This window comes from Bos javanicus, chromosome 16 (assembly GCF_032452875.1).
Source record: "Bos javanicus breed banteng chromosome 16, ARS-OSU_banteng_1.0, whole genome shotgun sequence".
Lineage (NCBI taxonomy): Eukaryota > Metazoa > Chordata > Mammalia > Artiodactyla > Bovidae > Bos > Bos javanicus.
The window spans coordinates 26,874,093-26,893,260 of NC_083883.1; the positions used below are offsets into that span (position 1 = coordinate 26,874,093).

Genomic DNA, 19,168 nt, shown 5'->3' on the forward strand with positions numbered 1-19,168 from the left:
AACAAGTTGAAAGATACAGTCATTTGTTAATTTTCCCTTCCTTACATTATTAGAAGAGGCAAAGGGCAGGTTGACTAAGAACACTTAATTTGAAATATAGTCAAATACCAATTTATTGAAAATGTTTAATTCTTGTAAAATAAATTTTATAAATTCAAGCTTAATTACAGGGCATAGCCTACTGAGATACAACATACACATTTAAGTTTAAGAGGCAAGAAGCAAATTAAAATCATCTAAAATAAGTACCAGGAAGGGAGAAGTCCAAATGAGGAACTTTATATAAAATCAAAATGTAATAAAAAAACAAATCCAAATTACTCTCTTTCCTCTCTATTCCCACCCCAAATCTTACAAACAAACAAATCAGAAAACAATGTAGATTTCAGTTCAATCTTCCACAAATACATGGGTCAATAATCTCTCAGGAGTTTGACCTGAAGAATCATGATCTCAAGGACTGATGTCAATATTGCATGATTACAAGTATTAATAACAGTGTAATGGTAGGAATGTAGGCTTTGAGATCACTTCAAACCCAACCCAGTTCAAGCATTTACAAGCTGTAAAATCATGGGCAAGTGTCAGCAAAATGTGGTCGAGTCTACTTATCTGAGTGTTTGGCATATTCCTGCTACTCTAAAAAATAGTGATCATTATTACCAACAAGAGAGTCTATGAGGTAACGGGGAAAAACTGAGTGTGTCCATGGAAAGAGATAATAAACATCTGATTATAAGTGTTTACAGTCTTTATAGTGAACCTACATATTCTTAAGTTTTATTTGGAAACAAAATTGAAAAGAGATGGAAAATACTTACTAAACGAGGATCCCAAATCCTCATTATTCTTATCATTTAAAATTGAACATTTCTAATTTTCTTCAGAACCATAACTCAGATATCCTTAATGCAGCTGAAATCTTTTTTTAAAAAAACCCACCTTCCAATGCAGGAGACACAAGAGATGTGGGTTCGATCCCTGGGTTGGGAAGATTCACTGGAGGAGGAAATGGCAACCCACTTTGCCTAGAAAATTCCATGGACAAAGGAGCCTGACGGGCTACAGCCCATGGGGTCACAAGAATCAGACATGACTGAGGGAGCACAAACGTGTTTTTCTTAAAATAATCTTATATACAGGCACTTACAAGAGACCAATTATTGTAAGATTACATTTACATGAAACATTCAGAATAGGCAAATTTATAGAGACAAAAAGTAAATTAGTGGTTGCCTAGGGCTGGGAATCAGGGGAAGCTAGAGGGAAATGAGTGAATGCTAACGGATACAGGGTTTCTTTATGGGGTGATTAAAAAATGTCCTAAAACTGACTGTGGTGATATTCAATACTTGTGCCCTTGCCTATATTTCAAACATTTCCTCTAAGAGAACATTCATTTGAACCAGCAAAAAAGCTTCATCTAGCACATCCTAACCACCAAAATATTTGAAGGAATTGTTTACTTAAAAACAAAAATTTAGGAAGGAAAATGAGGACAATAAGGAAAGATTTTATAAAGCAGTTCAAACAGCTGGACTGCAGTTTTCAGTGACATTCAGTATAAATAGGCATCAATGACTATAACTTTATACTTTCCAGTAGAATCTACTGTAAATGTTTACTAAAGTAATTTAATTGTAGTCTTATTAAACTGAATAAAACAAAGGCTAAAACAGATAAGTGAGGCACAACATAGAGTCAAATAATTTTTCATATTCTGTAATGAAGGTGAGAGGGCTTCCCAGGTAGCAGTGGTAATGAATCCGCCTGCCAATGTAGGAGATGCAGGTTTGATCCCTCAGTTGGGAAGATACCTTGGAATAGGAAATGGCAACCCACTTCATATTCTTGTGTGGAAATCTCCATGGACAGGGGAGTCTGGTACGTTACAGTCCATGGAGTTGCAAAGAGTCGCACACGACTGAGCACATAAGGTGAACCAAACAATAATTACTAAAAATATTATAGGAATTATAAAAGCATGAAAAATTACATAGGATTAGATAGTAACAGAAAAGACTCAAATTAGCATCTCTGCTAAATAATCTTAATATCCATAATAGTGTAAACATTTTTCTAAAGCAGTATCAATAAAAAATCTGAAATAAAGCTTACTTGGTTCTAGCTTCTTCAGATCTTCCAGTTTAAATTCTTCCTGGGACTGTGTGGACTGAATTTAAAATATGCAAATTACATATTTTTAATACAAAGACTTCATTGCACCCTATGTTTTTTATTATGGCTGACAAAATATTCAAAAAGTAGCCTAAGTAAAAGAATCCATTTCTTGCTTTCAAGGTCAAAAAAAATTTTTTTAATTCCAAATTAGTTTTTTTTTTGGAACATTCTTACTAAAAAAGTTGAAACCATATCTTTTATTTTTACAGTTTATATAACTTGAACTAACAGATCTTTTAATAGGAGTTTAATCCATGAATTCTTATTGTTAAATCCTTTTGAGACTATACTGCTTTTGACATGAATGCCTAACATTTTATCAATAGTTCATACTAATTACTTTTCCTTATATTAAGAAGTTGAGGGGGGCGGAATCTATTTACCTGTAAAGCTGCACTTCGTAATTCCAAGCATGTTGCAATTTTGCCTATGGTTTTCTGCAGGAAAAAGAAAAAGTTATAAATACCAAATACATTATAACCGTTAGTTGCCAAAAATCGAGTTAATATTTTATTGATAAGTGATCTATGATTTTAAAAGTTAGGTTAAATTTTATTTCTTTTTAGCATCTTTGAGACACTGGAGATGAGAAATAGGAGGCAAAAGGCTGGGACAATGCAGAGAAGATGAGCATATATTCACTCCTGGTCTAATGTGCCACAACCAATTTTAAATCATTTGCTTTGATGATAGCCTTCTATATGAGTTAAAGGGCAATGAAAAGGACTTCAAACATCTTCTCTCCAAGCTTTGCCTTCTCTTCTTCTCCATAAGGTCTGATATTCACTAAAAGACTTAAAATCAAAAATATCTGAAAGTTAGCACAGTGGTATAATTTAATTTTGACTCAAGTCCAATCTTAACTTGTTCAATTAAATGTATCAGCAATGCCAAGTAAAATCAATACTTGTGATAAATGGTGGCAAACTTTATAGTCAGATCTGAGTTATCAAATAGATATAAATGACAGGGCATAGTCCTTCCTTTAATAAGCTCATGTTTCTATTAAACATATAAAATCACTGTAACATAAAACAGAGGAACTTGGTTTACAGGTGTCAGCAAAGTAAATGCTAATATGCCCTGAAGAAATAGGATAGGAATCAAAATTAGGAATCAAGCCCCAGTGACTGGGAGGATTTCTAAAACTAAAGAACTTGGGAAAAAGTCATAGTTCAGTTGTCTAAAGTCCCAAACTGAAAATAGGGAGATAGGTTTGAAATGTGAAATGTGTGTGCATTGCGGGGGGAGGGGTTATTATGAAGGGAACCTTCTATGACTAGCTGAGGAATGAATCTGTTATTACTTTAGCAATAAATTACACAGATAGTTTTTGGACAGAAGAATGACTGTCAGATTTGCCCTTTAAGAAAACTGTTGTGATAACAGTGTCCCTAGGGTAAAGGAGAGAAGGGCAAAGACTAAAGGTTAGATCAGGTTATTTCAACTGTCCAGGTAATCAGTAGTCAGAAAAAGAACATGGATGACTAGGGTTGAACTGAAAAGGAGGAGACCCAAAAAACAAATACGCACAAGAGCAGGCAGCTAAATTATGACAAGAAAGACTGAAATCTTTCCAAAAAAACATATTTCTTAACTTTCTGTTAGAAATAAACCCTGACCATAAATGTGAAGTATATATGTACAATATTTGCAATGCCTTCACAATACAATATTCTGGGGAAAAGTGATGTTTTTCTACACATACTGATGACCTGCAAAAGTTCAGTCAATTAGATTTGATGGTTTCCTCTTATGCCAATTTTCTTTAGAAGATAAATGAGGAGCAAAGAGGAGTAACAAGTATTGTCCTGGTATCTGGCACTCAGGCTAGTGAGTCCTAGGTGATTATCATACAGGCATTATATAGCTGGGATAGCAATTCACAAAATAAAACACTAATTCTACAAATAACAAATGCTAGAAAGGGTACGGAGAAAAGGGAACCCTTTTACACTGCAAGTGGGAATCTAAATTGGTGCAGCCACTGTGGAAAACAGTACAGAGGTTCCTTAAAAAACTAAAAATAGGGTTGCCATATGATCCAGCAATCCCACCCCTGAGCACATATCTAGAGAAAACTATAATTTGAAAAGACACATGCACCTCAGTGTTCATAGCAGCACTATTTATAATAGCCAAGACATGAAGTAAGGTAAATAAATGTCCACTGACAGATGAATGGATAAAAAAGAATACACACACACACACAGAGGAATACTGCTCAGCCATAAAAAAGAATGAAATGCCATTTGCAGCAACATGGATAGACCTAGAGATTATCACACCAAGTGAAGTAAGTCAGAAGAGAAAAGCGAATACTATATGATCTCACTTGCATTTGGAATCTAAAATATGACAGAAATGAACTTATTTATAAAACAGAAGCAGACTCACAGACAAAGAAAACAAACTTATGGTTACCAAAGGGGAAAGGGGAAGGGATAAATTAGGAGCATGGATTAGCAGACACAAAGCCCTATATATAACACAGATAAACAATAAAGCCCTACTGTACAGCACAAGGAACTGTATTCACTATCATACGATAAACCATAATGGAAAAGAATACGAAAAAGAATATGTATATGTATGTATAACTGAATCACTTAGCTGTGCACCAGAAGTTAACACAACACTATAAATCAAGTATCCATCAATAAAAATTTTTCAAAAATAAATAAACTACTACTGAGCAAAAGATATGACTCTTAGTCAAGGAACTGGTAACAACATTTAACTATTTCCACAATCTTTAAAATTTCCTTTAATCTTAATGTGAGTTTAGAAAATGTCAAATTTTATTCTGAAATTTTATATTTAAATATTATATTTAATATAATTGCTGTAAAAGGATTCAAGATACAGATTTATTTACCCTCTGAAACAGCTGTTGTAGGGGAGCCAGCAACAATCTTTTCTATATAAAATCTAATATCCCTAAATCAGTGGTGTTCATATAAACCACTCAAATCTGACAAAACTAGTAAATTACTTTAATATAGTTAGTAATGGCTAAAACCTATTGAACACTTACAAGTGACAGATTCTCCTAGGTGATTTGCCCACATTAATTCATTGAATCCTGACTATAACCCTATGCACTAGATACAACCATTTCACATCTATAAGATGTGAAAACCAAAGAGAGGTTAAGCAGCTTGTCTTGGACATCAATGTCTTCAATACAGTAGCAATATATACAACAAAGCAATACACTTATTTTAATACCATTTGGTCACACTTATGTTCTTTTTAAAAAATGGTTTTGAAAAAGGGCTGTCTGTATTAAGGGACATGTATCAATGAGTAAGTCTTTAAAAACATTAGTTAACTCCTTGTCCTTCTTTACTATACAACCCATTTGATTTGATGTTTTTAACATTTCAGGTAAAACATATTCTAATTTAACAACTATAAGTCCACTAATAACCTATTTTAAATGTAAACATTTCTTCAAGTTAAGAAGAAGCAACAGTTTTTTTACAGTCTATTGAAACTATGGCAAAATACCAATAGGCATTATTCATAACTATTTTAAGGGACCACACCCAACATCAGTATTAAAAAAGAGTGAAACACTATCATTTTCAGCCACAGCAATGACTTTTAAAATGTAGCATTTATTGACGTCAAAATCAAGTGCTTGCTACTGTCAGTATTCCACCTTTCTTAGAAAGAAACGGTTCAGAAAAATTATTAAGAAGCACAAAACATAAATCCTGATTAATACACATTAAGACTAAGCATTCAAGGTAAGTGAACTTAATTTTAGAAAGATTTAAATAATTAGCATTTCATTCAAATTAATTGCATATATCTAACAAGGTATATAGGTGGAAAATGTTATCATTTTCAGAATACTGGCTGTCTTACTTTGTCATTAGCTAGGGGAATGGTTAACTCCAAAAGAGCTATTAAAGGAAAAAAGCAGTTAACAATTAAAGAACTATAGTAATTTTGCCAAAACATATTAAGGGAAAAAATAGTTTACAAAAATACAACGAGTTAAGAAGTACAGTCTCAATCCAGACAATTTTTTAGATTTAGACAGCCCATCGTCTATCCTCTAGCTGGGGGGAGGCAGAGAAGAAAGGAAGCGAGGGAGGAGGCAGTGGAAAGGGAGATCTATAAAATATAAAACAAGCATATAGTGCTGGAATTCTCATCACCACTACATCTGATTCAAAACAGGGAAAAACTTTCTAAGCATCATGAGACAGGATGTTCTATTCTGTCCAGAAACTTACATGAGAAAATCTACTACACCAAAGTAGGGAATTTAATGGAATGAAAGCTTTTGGCAGCTATTTTTTGGCAACTAAACCCAGTTGTTATAATGACAAAACTATTAAGAAATGAAATGAAAGCTAAGTCAACTGATCATGAGGGAGGATCAAATAAGAATTATAAACTTTATTTTCCACCAGAAATCTTTGAGATTATGAATAGAAAATCCATACGAAGATTTTCTACCACCAACTAATAAAGTTAAGAGAGATCAGTAGTGTGGCTTTAGATATCTTCACATTTAAAATAAATACTGAGAAGTATATAGGTTACTCTCTAAAAAAATGATTCCTCTCATGTTAATAATACAAATAAATATCAATAATCTAAGATCTAACAAAGCATTTAATCATCAAATAGTTTTGAAATCTTATTGGGAGCAACAGTAAAAAGTTTCATAACGAAAGTACTTTAGAAATATGGTGGTTTTTAAAAAAATCTTCTTTTAAAGTTCCACAAATTGTTGAATGGTTGGCATAATTCTAAAAACCTGTCTCTGCTACAAATATATTTAAAATAGTAAAAGCACAAATAATATAATTCAAAATAGAAAACACATAGAATAGTTTTGCATAGACTAATGTAAGGAACATTCTCCGTTTTTCTCTTTTAAGGAAACACAATTGAGTTTCTTCTCCTTTGGCTTACATGCCAGGTCTGGCATTCAAGTAATTTTGCAGACCTAACAGTCGGTTTCAAAATTTCCCATAACATGTTCTTTAGACCCAATGAAATATTATAAAGAGAAGAGGAGGGAGGCTTTCAAAAGCAAACAAATTTAAGAAATACTCCATTACCCAAACTCTTTAAAAATCCAACATACACATTAGCATGTTAAAAGCCCTGAAAAGTCACAAACTCTGTTGATATAACATGTATTAATTTTTCTGAGTCAATGTTCTCCAGATAATGTCTGGAAAATCTTTGTTTTCTAATCATTTATTAACTTGGAGTCTCTGACTTTTTCCTTCAGTTCAGTTAGTTCAGTCACTCAGTCATGTCCAACTCTGAGACCCTATGGACTGCAGCATGCCAGGCTTCCCTGTTCATCACCAACTCCTGGAGCTTGCTCAAACTGAAGTCCATCAAGTTGGTGATGCCATCCAACCATCTCATCCTCTGTCGTCCTCTTCTCCTTCAATCTTCAATCTTTCCCAGCATCAGGGTCTATTCCAATGAGTCATTTCTTCACATCAGGTGGCCAAAGTATTGGAAGCTTCAGCATCAGTCCTTCCAATAAATATTCAGGATTGATTTCCTTTAGGATAGACTGGTTGGATCTCCTAGCAGTCCAAGGGACTCTCAGCAGTCTTCTCCAACACCACAGTTCTAAAGCATCAATTCTTCTGCACTCAGCTTTCTTTATAGTACAACTCTCACATCAATACATGACTATTGGAAAAACTACACCTTTGACCAAACAGACATTTGTTGGCAAAGTAATGTCTCTGCTTTTTAATATGCTGTCTAGGTTGGTCATAGCTTTTCTTCCAAGGAGCAAGTGTCTTCATTTCATGGCTGTAGTCACCATTTGCAGTGATTTGGGAGCCCAAGAAAAGAAAGTCTGTCACTGTTTCCATTGTTTCCCCATCTATTTCCCATGAAGTGATGGGACAGGATGCCATGATCTTCATTTTCTGAATGTTGAGTTTTAAGCCAACTTTTTTACTCTCCTCTTTCACTGTCATCAAGAGGCTCTTCAGTTCCTCTTTGCTTTCTGTCATAAGGGTGGTTGGTGTCATCCGCTTATCTGAGGTTATTGATATTTCTCCTGGCAATCTTGATTCTAGCTTGTGCTTCATCTAGTCCGGAATTTCACATGATGTACTCTGCATATAAGTTAAATAAGCAGAGTGACAATATACAGCCTTGATGTACTCTTTTCCCAATTTGGAACCAGTCTGTTGTTCCATGTACAGTTCTAATGGTTGCTTCTTGACCTGCATACAGATTTCTCAGGAGGCAGGTCAGCTGCTCTGGTATTCCCATCTCTTTCAGAATGTTCCAGAGTTTGTTGTGATCCACACAGTCACAACAAACTGTGGAACTTTTTCCTTAAGTGACATTAAATAAAGGCTCTATTTCAAAGTGACTTTTTTTGCCTACTGTGAATGTTTTATCTGTATTTTTAAGGAAAGTTAAAATTTTAAATGTAATGACTTGCCTTATATTCATAATGTAGTACAGAGTAATGGGGGGTGGGGGCGGGTCCTTCTCCCAAGCCCAAGGAATAGGCAGACAGGCACAAGCTCTCTCTGGAGACACAAATGGCAGCCACATATGCCTCCTAGGCAGGTTTTTAAATATTAAATACCTCAGAAATCAGGTCTCTAGGAAAGGAGGAGGAGCAGACTACTTCAAAGGCAGAGGTCATGTGAAGATGGTTTTCAAGATGATTTAGGGTTATCTTATCCTTCACTTCATACACAAGGAATTTAAGGCCCAGAGACAGAGCCAGGGTTCAAGACCAAATCTTCTCACTTCAGATCTCAGGCTCATTCCTCTAGGTCATGCTGCCTCCTGGGCCTTATGGAGGGGTGGATCTGTGTAAGCTGAAAAGAGAGCAGCTGGGCAGCTACTATAAACAGCAATAAGCTAAACAAACAGCATTATCAAACACCCAGCTTCAGCCTTAGGAAGTTAAAGAAAATCAAGAAAAACCTGATTTTGTCTCATTAGACTAATCATCATCATATGCCAAAGCTCATTTCTTGATAACATTTTAAAAAACGAGTATGTTTTAGGTCAAATCACTTTATATTTGAGTTCATATTAGATCCTATACCTAAGCAGTAGATGTTAGAGATGAGGCATATAAGTAACTTGAGGGAAACAGGTGATTAAAACATGGCTGTCGAACTTTTTAATTTCCAAAGCTTTCATTTTGATTCCATATTCATAACATGCTTTGTTAGCTGTTAAAGTTACATATTCAAATAGCTGAGATTGTTTCAAAATGTAGATGTTTTAACCCTTAAATTCTGTGATGTCAGCTGATCACATCCTAGTCATTCCTAGACAGATATCACAAATCTTGGATGTGATAAAGCATATAGTCCTTTTCCCTTTCCTTTTGCAAACCAAATATTCCCTCTGAGCTAATTATTTTCCTGGGCTAAAATCCTAAACTTCCTAAATCTATCATCAGTCAGTTCAGTTGCTCAGTCGTGTCCGACTCTTTGCAACCCCATGGACTGCAGCACACCAGGCCTCCCTGTCTATCACCAACTCCCGGAGTTTACTCAAACTCATGTCCATTGAGTTGGTAATGCCATCTATCTATCAGCAATACTAGCAGTTATTAAGGAAAAAAGAAAACTACACTTTTAAATTTTAAAAGTGCTATTTCTTTTTAAAATACAAAATAAACATACATTAGATAACACAAACTCTAAATAGTTTTAAATGCAAACATACTACCTGTGTAAGAAATATGACTGACCCTAATCTTTGGGATATTTTTCTTTTCAAACTCTTATAAAGAAGAATCAAATAAGTACAAGCCTAAGAAGTGTTCAAAGAGTCATTCCCACTCCTTGTACAAAAAAAGATAAAAGCAAATTAAGTTGCCATAGTTTTCACAATGTCTTTTCTTAATAAGAGGAAAACTGACATTAATTTTTTTCATTATCTATGAGATTAAAATCTGACTTAACATTGGACCTCTTGAGCTAGGAGAAAATATGGATTGTTTCCTCCCATTTCTTCTCATTCTGTTAAAGTAAAGCTTCTTAAAATATCCCATTTTTCATAGTCTTTAGCGGTACAGGGAATCACCTTGACCCATTAAAATTTTAATTCAAGGAGAAAGGATACTCAAAACATTTTGAAACTTTATGGATTTATTTTGTTGAAGGGCTCATGCCAAATTTTTGACTTGAACTAATTTTTTTTCAGTGGTGGCTTGTTTGATTTTTGTCTGTTTTGAGAGGAGGTGGAAAAAGAGTTAAGGGAGTTCAGAGTTAAGAGGTGAGATGCAATTACTCACAATCTCACTCCAGTCTCTGGTTCCCCCTCCTCCCAACCAAAGAATGGATGGTCTCCACTAAAGTTAAAGTCTAAATGGCTGAGAAAAGAAATTCATTAAGTGAGAAATTCACTGCATGGTAAATCATGTGGTATCTCTGATTACTTAATGATCAGCAAAGCATGATCACTATCATTCTTTGTACGTAAGTATAATGGCTTTCGTTGTTTGTTTTTGCTTAATGGACTCAAAAGACAGACCCTTTTTCACTTGGAATCTGATGTATCTAGAGATTATTTTATGGTACCTTTTGTTCTTCTGTGAATTCAGAATTATTGTGTTGAGCTTGGGCCTCTTTTTGTAGGTGTCTTGCTAATCTGTAAGAAGAAACAAACATTCTTTAGAAGTGAAGGACAGCAAAGTATTTCAAGTACAAGGTAAAACAATTTAAATCTTAAAAAACAGTGAAGTACAATAACACTTTTCCTCTGTTTTCAAAGTATAAATCTACACTATCATTAGAATCTAACTTTGTGCAACAATTAAAGTAAGATACAATACTTTTCAAACCATTTCACTGGGATAAATTTCAGCTCGAAACCATAAAAACAGAATCATAGAACTGGAAAGAATTTCAAATGACATCTAATTCAACTTTCTTCAGTACATATGATTTTCTTCTACAATAAACCAATAGCAGTTGTCCAGATTCAGCTTAAGCATTTCCAGTGAACACCAATAATAGTACTGACCGGAGATATTTTATCAGTCTATCATTAATTTGCTGATAAGACTAGTTCAAATTACAGCTGTAACAAAGTGATGATACTCTATCAAACTATACTTTTGAACATATCTTTCAAGGCAAATAAAGAAAATTCCCTACTGATCAGACATGGAAATCATTATTTGCCCAGTTATCATCATACTTATAAACAGCAGCTAGTCTTGGATGAACTTTCAAGGACAGATCTGTGTTACAAGTCTAAGCTCAACAATAAAGATCCAGAGCTGTTTCTGAGACACAAAAAACCAAAGGAGTGATGCTTACAGCTAAACAATAAAAAGACAAATAACTAAATTTAAAAATGAGTAAAGGATTTGACTGACAGACATTTTCTCCAAAGAAGATATAAAAGTGGCCAATAAGCACATGAATATCATTAGTCATTGCTGCTGCTGCTGCTAAGTCGCTTCAGTCGTGTCTGACTCTGTGCGACCCCATAGACGGCAGCCCACCAGGCTCCCCTGTCCCTGGGATTCTCCAGGCAAGAACACTGGAGTGGGTTGCCATTTCTTTCTCCAATGCATGAAAGTGAAAAGTGAAAGTGAAGTCGCTCAGTCATGTCTGACTCTTAGCGACCCCATGGACTGCAGCCCACCAGGCTCCTCCGTCCACAGGATTTTCCAGGCAAGAGTACTGGAATGGGCTGCCATTGCCTTCTCCTCATTAGTCATTAGAGAAATATAAATCAAAACCACAATGAGATACCACTACACACCCACCAGGATGGGTATAACTTTTAAAAGAGGGGAGAAAACTTACAATGCATGTTGGCAAGGATGTGGAAACTAGAATCCTTACACTGAAGTAAGGAAAGTAAAATGGTACAGTCATTGTGGAAAACAATTTGGCAGCTCCTCAAAAAGTTAAAGAGTTACCATATAACCCACCAGTTTCAAAATCCTATGTATATTTCCAAGAGGACAGAAAACATGTTCACACACACACACAGTACATAAATGTTCACAGCAGCAGCATTTTGCATGATAGCCAAAAAGTGCAAATACCCCAGGTAAATAAAATGTGGTACACACAAAGGAATATTATTTGACCATAAAGAATAAAATACTAATACATGCTACAACATGAATGAACCTTAAAAACATTAAACTAAATGAAAGAAGTCAGATGTAAATGATCATGTATTACCTGATTCCATTTGCATGAAATATCCAGAATGGGTAAATCCATAGAGATATAAAGCAGTTTAGTGGTTGTCAGGGGCTTCGGAAAGGAGAGAACTGGCAGTGACCCATTTCAGGTAAAGGGTTTTTTATGAGGGTGATGGAAATGCTCTGAATTAGACAGTGATGATGCTGGCATAACATTATGAATAGACTAAAATCTACCAAACTGTACAACCTCACAGTGATAAATCTCATGTTATATGATATTTATTTTAATTTTTAAAATTTGTGGGGTAGCAGGGGGTGGGGGAACCAAAGAACCAAAAGGACTTTTTTGGTGAAACATTTTATAACTGGCTAAAGAATTTGAAACTACAATTCCCAAGCATACTATACTATCCCAAGTGGGGAACGGAGGCAGGGACACAAGAGGTGCATGTGCTGGATTTCCTACCAAGCCACAGCAAAAGAAATTCACCATGTTTCCAAAAAGTCTTAGATGGAAGTTCTATTCTATGTAATTGTATCTTTAAAGATCAGGCATCAAGTTCACTTGATGACCTCTATTCAGTCTATGAAAGGTCCACATTCTTCTAATCATAACCTAAGAAACTCCTACATGAAATCATAACATTTACCAGGATAGTTCTACTATGTTACTTAAAATGTTTCCATCCATTTGTTTCTTTTCCTCCCAAACTGGAAATCCCAGAATATTTTTCCTAAAATGTCATTCCTGGACCCACTCTTTGCAGATTTTAAGCAGGAGTAAGTATAATTAGAAATAGACAAAGCCATACCTGTCCCTTACAGTACTTCATTTACTTTCTAATTCTTGCTAGTCTACCATCTACGTATAGTTCTCTTTAGGAATCACAGTCTACACTTAACAATGTCAACTGTACATCCCTGAATTCAGGGAAGCTATAGTGTGGCAGTTTCTTTATTTGACTAGCTCCATTTGCTTGGAGAATCCCATGGACAAAGGAGCCCGGTGGGCTGCACTCCACAGGGTCACCCAGAATCGGACACAACTGAAGCAACTTAGCACACACACATGCCCACACAATACGCCAATAGTGACTGTTAACCTAAGCAGGTCACTGTCAGAAGAAAGACTACAGGAAATATTTGCAAATCATATATCCTATCTGATGATGGACTTACATCCAGAATATACCAAAAAACCCTTCTAACTCAATAGGGAAAAGACAACTCAACTGAAAGACAGGCAAAAAGTTTGAAGCCATTTTAGAAACAAGATTTACAAGGAAAATAAGCATCAAAGAAAAGATGCTCAGGATCATTAGTTGTAACAGAAAGGCAAATTAAAACCAGTGAAATACACTATATACCCACTAGAATGGCTATAATCAGAGAGACACATGATAACAAATGCTGCCAAGGTGGACAAACAGGAACTCTCATATATTGGTGGTAGAAATGTAAAATGGTACACCCAGTTTGATCAACCATTTGGCAGCTGCCTTTTAAAAATCAGACATAAATTTACCATATGAGCCAGCAATTTCACTCCGTGGCTATCTACCTAAGAAGAATGAAAATACATGTGCACACAAAGACTTGCATGTAAATGTTCACAGCAGTATTAAAAAACTAGAAAGAATTCAAATGTCCATCAATTAGTGAATGGATACACAAAATATGGTATCTCCATACAATGCAATGTTACTCATCAGTAACAAGGAACAAAAGACTGATACATGCAACAACATGGATGAAACTCAAACACAGGATGCTAAATCAAAGAAGCCACATACAGATCATATGATTCAATTTACATAAAATGTCCAGAAAAGATCATTTCATCTTTAGAGACAGAATGTAGATTAACAGTTGCCTGGGACTAGAGCGGGAATATGGAATGACTGCAAATGTGCAAAGAGATCTTTGTGGGGTGATGGAAATGCTGTAAAACTTGATTGTACTGATGGTTGTGCAACTTGGTAAATTTACTAAAAATTCATTGAATTGTAAAATGGTGAATTTCACTGTAGATAAATTAAACCTCAATAAAGTTATCTTTTTTTTAACTTTTTTAAAAACCTAGGCAAGAAAGCCAAACCCATAAACGAGTGCACCATTTTAAGACAAAATAAGACATAAATCTGTCCACTGAGGAAAAACCCACATGCTCTAGGAATGAAAGAGCAGGTAAAAGAGTTGACATTCTATTAGTAAAGGTGAGAAACCTACCAACTGTCCTTCTCTAGAGAATAACCTCATACAAGGGTGCCTACAGTTAATACAGGACTATTCTCAAGGGGAATTTTTAAATATACTTAATGAACATAAACAAGTAACCCAGAGAGTCCCACAGCAATCTATGACAGTTCTTCTCAAACTATCTAGACTGAAGGACGAGCTCCCCCCCCACACACTCTGTTCTAGTCTAATACTTTTATAAAATAAAATAAAAACTATCACAAAGATGTCAAACTTCAATAAAGTTCCTAAATCTTAAATCCCTATTTCTTTACTTATCTCACTGCATACCAATAACAGTTTGCAGACCAGCAAAGATCTGGGACCACACCTTGAGAGGTGCTGATATCAGACACAGTAAAGATGATTAATAAGTATTATCCAATCTTCAAACTCACCCATTCATTTAACAAATATTTACTGAGCATCCATGTGCTGGATCAATACCTTAAGACTGATTCTATGAAATAGGGAAAAGAGAGTCCATGCCACTCTACCTTAAGTTAGGGGGCAGGTACCCACCCCCAGGCTGCTAAAAGAGGTAACCTGATAGATAAGAGTTGTTTTTAATTGACCATGCATATTTGGGGGAGCAATTTTAGTTTTGACATAATTTGTTTAGATTTTCCAATAGTATCGTGGCATCAACTCCTTAAAGCTTCCACAGCATACTCCTGAATCAAACCATTCACTAGAATACAATAATTATATAACATCTAGATAAGAGAAGGAAATGGCAACCCACTCCAGTATTCTTGCCTGCAGAATTCCATGCACAAAGGAGCCTGGTGGAGTACAGTCCATGGGATCGCGAAGAGTTGGTCACGACTGAGCGACACACACACACACACACACACACACACACACACACACACACGCAGCAGCCTACTACTACTCTGGACACTAAGCATACAGTAGAGAACAAAACAGACAATTCCCCCTATTTTCTGTCCTCAAAGAGCTTACATCCAAGTGGAGAGGGAGACAACAAACCAAATGAATACAAAAAGTATATTGTATTTTAAATGGCGGTAAATACTAAGGAAAAAACCAAGATTAGGGGGTTGGATTTGGAAAAGTGAGGTGAGTGGGAGTGGATAGCAGACTTAACCGAGCAATTTTATTTAATTAATTTCTATTGGAGTATATTTGCTTTACAATGTTAAGTTGGTTTATGCTATACAGCAAAGCAAATCAGCTGTATGTTTACACATATCCTCTCTTTTTTGGATTTCCTTCCCACTTAGGTCACTGCAGGGCATTGAGTAGAATTCCCTGTGCTCTACAGTAGGTTCTCATTAGTTGTCTATTTTATACACAGTATTAACAGTTTATACATGTCCATCTGTCTCCCAATTCAGTCCACCCACTCTCCTTTTAACCCAGCAGTTTTAAATAGGGTGGCCAGAGAGGGTCTCACCGGGAAGTCAATATTTGGACTTAAAGACCTGAAGGAGGTGATCCAACAACCCAAATAGACAACAGGGAGTGTTCCAGGAAAAGGACAAATGGACTAAGGCAGAAGCACGCTTCAGGAAACAGCAAGGAGAGTGGCAGAACTTTGTTTTAAAATCCTCCATTAGACTCAGTACTATGAGGGTGGAGATCAAATGTTATTCATGTCTATATGCTTAGCTCTCACTTGCTGAGTGATGGAACTGTTCAAGCTATGATATTCTTACCTCACAATAAGTACAAACATGCTTATTCCTTCCCTCAACATCAACATCCCATGAACACACTCCTGTATGTTGTAGGGTTGTAAAAACACTGCTGGTTTCCCCATCAGACGGGCCAGTTCTCCCAGATGCCTCCTCCTTCTCTCAGTATCTAGTTAGTGGCTAAATCCTGTCCATTCTTTCTCACATCATTTAGTGGCTCTCAAATCTTCTCTTTTTCAGCAGCTTTTCTCACAGATAATTCAAATGAAAAAGACATTTGGCCTTCAAATTTGTGAGTATATTAATTTTAAATTCAATTTCATTGTATATGTAGCCTATATGTTTACAAAGTTTAAGCCAATCATGACATATTTCTATTCAAATTTGACACTGGTGGTTTTTATAATAATTTGAGAATTACTCTGAATCATGACGTTCAAGGTTAGTAACTGAGGTTCAACAATAGATTCGTCTGTGCCTATTACTCCCTTACTGAGATGTTTTTAGAAATTCCAGCTAAACAGCTTGCATATTCAATTTTCCTTTGTAACTTCAATTGGACATGGTATTCTTCACTTTCCATTGTAAGGTCTACTGCTGAGTGCCAACAGCTGTGAGGTCCCACCATCACAAGTAAAAGGCAGCTTTAGATTTCAGGCCCTGCAAGTTCAGTTAACATAGAATGAGGATGCCCAGTGCTCACTAACTGGCTACAGAATGGAAGGATACATTCTCTGGTAAAAAAAGGAAGTCTTCTACTGTGTCCAATTCACTTATACAATGTATCAAAACATTTGTGTTTAACAAAATGTCTTAAACAGAGCAGACAGGATTTGAAATTAAAAAAAAAAAAATCCCAGACATCAGTGACTCCAGGTAATCCCATTAAACTGAGCTTCAGTTTCCCCACTTGTAAAATGAGAATAATAATATTCTTACTGAGCAGTTGCAAGAGTAAGTGAAATCAAGTGAAAGTGTGAAACAAAAGCCAGAAGTTATCATACATGGCAAAATGGCCCAAAGCATGATGGTTTTCAGGGCTTTTGAAAAATGGCAGGCAATTCAAAGTCAGTAAGGTGAAATAGAAAACATCTATGCAGGATTTCTATGGCGGTCCAGTGGCTAAAACTTCTGCCTTCCAATACAGGTGGTAAGGGTTCAATCCCTGATTTGGGAGCTGGACCCCCCCCACCCCCACACAACATGCCTGGCAGCCAAGAAACCAAAACAAAAGCAATATTTTAACAAATAACGGTTCTCATTAAGAAAAAAACCTTTAAAAACATCTACGCATTTAAATTACCTTAATGGTCAGAAAAAAACAAGTAACCACTGTAGAAAAAGAATACAGGATTTAGATCTTTCAAGGACCAATCCTGTATTCTTTGCAAAAGACGTTTGAGAAGGAAAAAAAAAATGTTTTACTAACACATGATTTCAAACAATAACTTACTTTAAACCAAGAAGTAATTAATGTCAACAGTTTGCAAACAATAGCATTTTAGCAGGCAGTTCAGTAAAATGTGCAAGAAACCAAGCAAGGTTTTATATATACGCAAACCTAGCCTTATAATTTTAAAAACATCCCTGAAGTTTTGGGAGGAAACCAGAAAAGGAAAGAAAACTGGACTTGGGGAGATCAAAGAACCTGGTGCTCACTTGTACCCGGCGGCTATACATTATACACAGGAAAAGGAGGAGGGACCCGAAGAGGGAGTGGTGGCTCCTGTGCGTGGTCTATTAATTCACATTTTGCTCTCTTCTGTTCACATCCTGCGCGGACTCCACCCAGAGCAACCGAGCGAGGGGCGGGTGGGACTCACCCAGCCTAGCAAATAACAGTCCTAGAAACCGAAACGGATTCGAGGTGAATTGGGAAAACAAGGCTACTCAGAAAGAGGGGTGGAGAAGGGGCGCGAGAGGGGACCTTTCTTTCGTCTGATGAGACCTCCGGTCTCGATGCTTGCCGGGGGCACCCCCTCCCCTCAATCGCCACCCGTTCCGTCCTGTCCTACACAGGGGAGGAGGAAGGCACTGTACACAGAGCAAGGCCACTCATCCCTGGAACGTGGGCGGAGAACACAGAAGTATTCCTAAGAGATTCTAAAAGAGAAACTGAGGGGCGGCAACGTGAGAGAGGCGGAGGAGAGGGGAAAAGGAAACTGCGGAGCGGGGGACCCGGGAGACGGTGGCAAGGAACTCAGTAGTAGCCTGAATGGGCTGGCGCCCCGGGAAAGAAGGGCTACCTGTTGCACTGAACTGGCCTGGCGGAGGGCGAAAAACCCCAGGGAGCGGACCGTTGTCTCCGGGGCCAGTGAGGTCTCAGCCCCAGTGCCTGCGGGGCCCCACCCTGAGAAGCCTTGGCTACAGATACAGTGATGAGAGACACCGACAGAAAGAAGGGGGGAGGCGGCCGACTGGAACCCGTCTGGCCCGCTCCCGCAGTTAGTCACTCACATCTGATACTCGTCTATCGCCTCCACCAGCTGGCCCCAAGAGTCGAAGTCGGCGCCTCTCCTAAAACTGGCGCCCCAGCGCTGCAGCAGACTTCGGGTCACCTCCGACATGGCCGGTCCCCACCCGTCCCCTCCCGCCCCTACCCCCAGGAAAGGCTGGGCTCTAGGGCGCCATCCTCCCCGGGCCTGGCCCCGACATTAACAGGGCCAGGAGGAACCGCTACGGCCACCGCCGCCACCCGCCAAGGAGCCGCCCAAGCCCATTTGCCGCCACAGCCAAACTTTGCGGCTCTGAAGCGGCCGCCCCGCCGAAGCTCCGCCCCCGAGGCCCCGCCCCGGGTTAGGTTGAGGCCGCCCCGCTCCCCCAATTGGCTGCCATTGCTACTAAGGAATTCTTCCTCGGCTTAGGAGGCTCGGCCAGCCATGCTCTTTGTCTCTAGAGGAGACCGCAGCTCACGAGGAAAGACTGTGGAGGA

The 19,168-nt window shown here is 37.4% G+C and overlaps 1 protein-coding gene across 1 annotated transcript in view; it reads right to left on the reverse strand.

Annotated features, from left to right (window-relative positions):
* Positions 1-18,937, reverse strand: part of AIDA (axin interactor, dorsalization associated) — a 47,863-nt gene extending 28,926 nt beyond the window's left edge. The window contains exons 1-4 of the mRNA XM_061382275.1: positions 18,694-18,937; positions 10,746-10,815; positions 2,565-2,618; positions 2,119-2,173 (exon numbers count right to left, since the gene is read on the reverse strand). Coding sequence (XP_061238259.1) covers positions 2,119-2,173; positions 2,565-2,618; positions 10,746-10,815; positions 18,694-18,803 — 289 coding nt within the window. The 5' untranslated portion in view covers positions 18,804-18,937. The remainder of the gene's footprint in view (positions 1-2,118; positions 2,174-2,564; positions 2,619-10,745; positions 10,816-18,693) is intronic.
* Positions 18,938-19,168: the final 231 nt, after the last annotated feature.